The 2,500-nt window shown below is 46.5% G+C and overlaps 1 protein-coding gene across 1 annotated transcript in view; it reads right to left on the minus strand.

The window, feature by feature from the left end:
* spon1b (spondin 1b) overlaps positions 1–2,500 on the minus strand; it is a 122,674-nt gene that overhangs the window by 103,235 nt on the left and 16,939 nt on the right. The window contains exons 4-5 of the mRNA XM_063196817.1: positions 1,218–1,291; positions 185–316 (exon numbers count right to left, since the gene is read on the minus strand). Of these exons, the coding sequence (XP_063052887.1) occupies positions 185–316; positions 1,218–1,291 (206 nt within the window). The remainder of the gene's footprint in view (positions 1–184; positions 317–1,217; positions 1,292–2,500) is intronic.

Raw genomic sequence — 2,500 nt, forward strand, 5'->3', positions numbered from 1 at the left:
GCGTCCTAGCATCTCTATAAGAGGGTATGTCCGTCCGTCAGTCGGTCTGTTGGTCGGTCCGTCTGAAACGCATTCTCAATTGTAATTCCCTCCTGTGTCCACAGGGCGGCAATGCATAGACGGACGCACCTTTGTCCGACTGTCGGACTTGTTTTGTTGAAGCAGCCGTACAGTATTGACTTACTGGGGTAGTCTTTGGGGTGGATCTGCTCGGACCAGTTGCCAAAGAAGGTGAGCCGGTACTTGGCTGTCCCGCAGGCACAGCACTCCTGCTGGGGTCTTCCCCCCGGGCCCGAGCTCGCTCCAGGGACATGCTCTGCACACACAAACACAAGCCTGGTTACGGCAAACACTACATGAACAGCAGATGCATACATAGTAGTACACACACGCACACGCGCACACACACGCACGCACGCACGCACGCACGCACGCACGCACGCACGCACGCACGCACGCACGCACACACACACACACACACACACACACACAGACACACACACACACACACACACACACACACACACGCACACATATGCACATTCATAGGCACAGGCACTCAGTCACATACACATATGTCATAAGTGCAAACAAATCCTCTCCCTCAAATGTACAAACACAAACAAATGTAATAACACACACACACACACACACACACACACACACACACACACACACACACACACACACACACACACACACACACATACACACACACACACACACACACACACACACACACACACACACACACACACACACACACACACACACACACACACACAGGGTACGGTACACCCCAACAGGAGCATTACCGGCACCTGCTCCCATCATCATTAAATTCATGCAAATGAGAGAGCTAAGAGTGTCTACGCATGCAGAGTGGCAGCCTGCTTAATTGCACATGGCAACTTAAAGAGTAAAGTGCACTTAAAGAGCACCATATGTTAGTCATAGGAAATACATTCCACAAACTAATGATGATTACTGCTCAAATACTGTCTGTTCTGCGTCGAGTTGCTGTTTATTGCTGTTGAGAAACTGTATTTATTTGCATGCATTGACATTCCTATATATACAGTATCTCATACTGTTTTGTGTGGAGTTGTTGTTAATTACTGTGGAGAATCTGTATTTATTTACATGCATTGACATTTGTATACATACATCTCCTACTACTGTATACTGTATTGTATTTTTATTCTAATATTCTGCACCTTGCTCACACATCCGCTTGGTAAGGGAGCCCTCATCCTGGAAGTAGATGATCTTCTTCTGCACAATGCTGGCTCTGTGAACACAGAGAAGCAAGCGTGTGAATTAAAAGTTACTTCTTTGATTTCGGTCTTGGGGGAATACTACAATTGTAGACGTCGCCAGCCGCTGCCTCGTTCCCAAAATATCACACGGGCTGATATCAGATATTCGCACTTGATGAGATGTTCGGTATAAGTGTGAAGGATGTTCCCTGTCGTGAATGCTGCAGCAAGGACCCGTCTGTGATCACTCTAGTATTGCTTCCTTTGGTAAGATCAATAACATCTGACAGTAACGCCACTTGCACTTCAAGAGTTATCGCTGCAAATGACTGTATATTTATGGAAGGCAAGGATTTACATGTACGTAGCTTAATATCACACATATTTCTCTCGCACCCCCATTTAGAAAAAATATATAATAATAAACCACTTCAGTCAATATCCTTCCTCTGTAAATGTCATGACACGCACATTCCAGGAAAAGCATGTGTGCATTTAATTGACATTTCATGTTCCTACAAGAAATGCATTTCTTCCCCTTCTGCTCCACACACTAATTCCACATAATGTCATGTAGCGTGTAACAGCGTCTCTCGCTCTTGTCTGCCGCTCAGCATCGCTTGTGGTGCCGTATATCCATTGTCCCGGCAGAGCCTCTTTAGCATACACTGAGTGCCACTGCCCGGCTGGGCAACTGAAGCGTGGAGAGAGGGCTTTTGTACATCAGGAACATCTCCTTTTCAAGCCCCAGTGGTTGCGGAGAAAGAGAGAGAGACAGAGAGAGAGAGAGAGAGCGAGAGAGAGAGAGAGAGAGAGACAGAGAGAGAGACAGAGACAGAGACAGAGAGACAGAGAGAGAGAGAACACTGTATGTGTGAGTGTACTAAGTGTGTGTGTGTGTGTCTTCCAGCCTGTCTCACACCTGCACTCAACCCTCAATGCAAACGTAATCGCCAAAAGGGTCACGACCAGGTGTCTACAGCTCTTCAAAATCTCTCTCTCTCTCTCTCTCTCTCTCTCTCTCTCTCTCTCTCTCTCTCTCTCTCTCTCTCTCTCTCTCTCTTTTTTTTATTCTATCTGTCTCCATTTCTTTTTAATGCTCCCTGATTCTCTCTTCGAAGACCTTTTCTTTTCAGTGAGATGTCTTCATTATCAATTCCCCCTGCAGAGCCTGAGAGAGAGAGAGAGAGAGAGAGAGAGAGAGAGAGAGAGAGAGAGAGAGAGAGAGAGAGAGAGAGAGA

Source organism: Engraulis encrasicolus, chromosome 4 (genome assembly GCF_034702125.1).
Source record: "Engraulis encrasicolus isolate BLACKSEA-1 chromosome 4, IST_EnEncr_1.0, whole genome shotgun sequence".
NCBI classification, from domain to species: Eukaryota; Metazoa; Chordata; class Actinopteri; order Clupeiformes; family Engraulidae; genus Engraulis; species Engraulis encrasicolus.